The 491-nt window shown below is 72.5% G+C and overlaps 1 protein-coding gene across 1 annotated transcript in view; it reads right to left on the bottom strand.

Annotated features, from left to right (window-relative positions):
- The window catches only part of Smad4 (SMAD family member 4), a 58,205-nt gene extending 57,955 nt beyond the window's left edge, over positions 1-250 (bottom strand). The window contains exon 1 of the mRNA XM_013018886.1: positions 72-250. Within this exon, the coding sequence (XP_012874340.1) occupies positions 72-250 (179 nt within the window). The remainder of the gene's footprint in view (positions 1-71) is intronic.
- Positions 251-491: the final 241 nt, after the last annotated feature.

Raw genomic sequence — 491 nt, 5'->3', positions numbered from 1 at the left:
AGCTCCCGGGCGGCCCCGCGACGGGAGGGGTGGGGAAGGGCCTCTCCCGCGGGACGCCCGCTAGCCCTCACCCGCGCTCCCGCACCCCCCCGGACGGCCGCAGGGCCGAGAACGGAGCGGAAAGGACCTCCGGAACCGAGCCAGTGGCTGCGAACGTGGGCTCCGCCACCCGAGCCGCTCCGTTACCGCAGCGGCGACGACGACCAGGGCCGTGTTGTTGCTGCCAACTTGTCGGGAGGACACTGAGCATGCGCACGCGGGGACCACATCCGGGTAATTTCAGGGTTTGGCTCCTCTCCCCAGCTGCTCTCCTTTCTCCTGGCTGCTCCCGCCTCCCGCCCCGAGACGAGAGGGTCGCTCTGCGCAGGCGCCCGCGGGCAGTGGCCCGGCCCTGCCCTGGCGGAGCGCGCTGCGCTGTCTCCGCGTGGACTGGCTACCCCTGGAGGGCGTCGTCGGAGAAAGTGCCACCCGGTGCTGGCGAGTACAGCCGA

Source organism: Dipodomys ordii, unplaced genomic scaffold (genome assembly GCF_000151885.1).
Source record: "Dipodomys ordii isolate 6190 unplaced genomic scaffold, Dord_2.0 Scaffold43, whole genome shotgun sequence".
Lineage (NCBI taxonomy): Eukaryota > Metazoa > Chordata > Mammalia > Rodentia > Heteromyidae > Dipodomys > Dipodomys ordii.
Note: the sequence above shows the minus strand (reverse complement) of the source record. Positions and strands in the feature narration are given on the sequence as shown.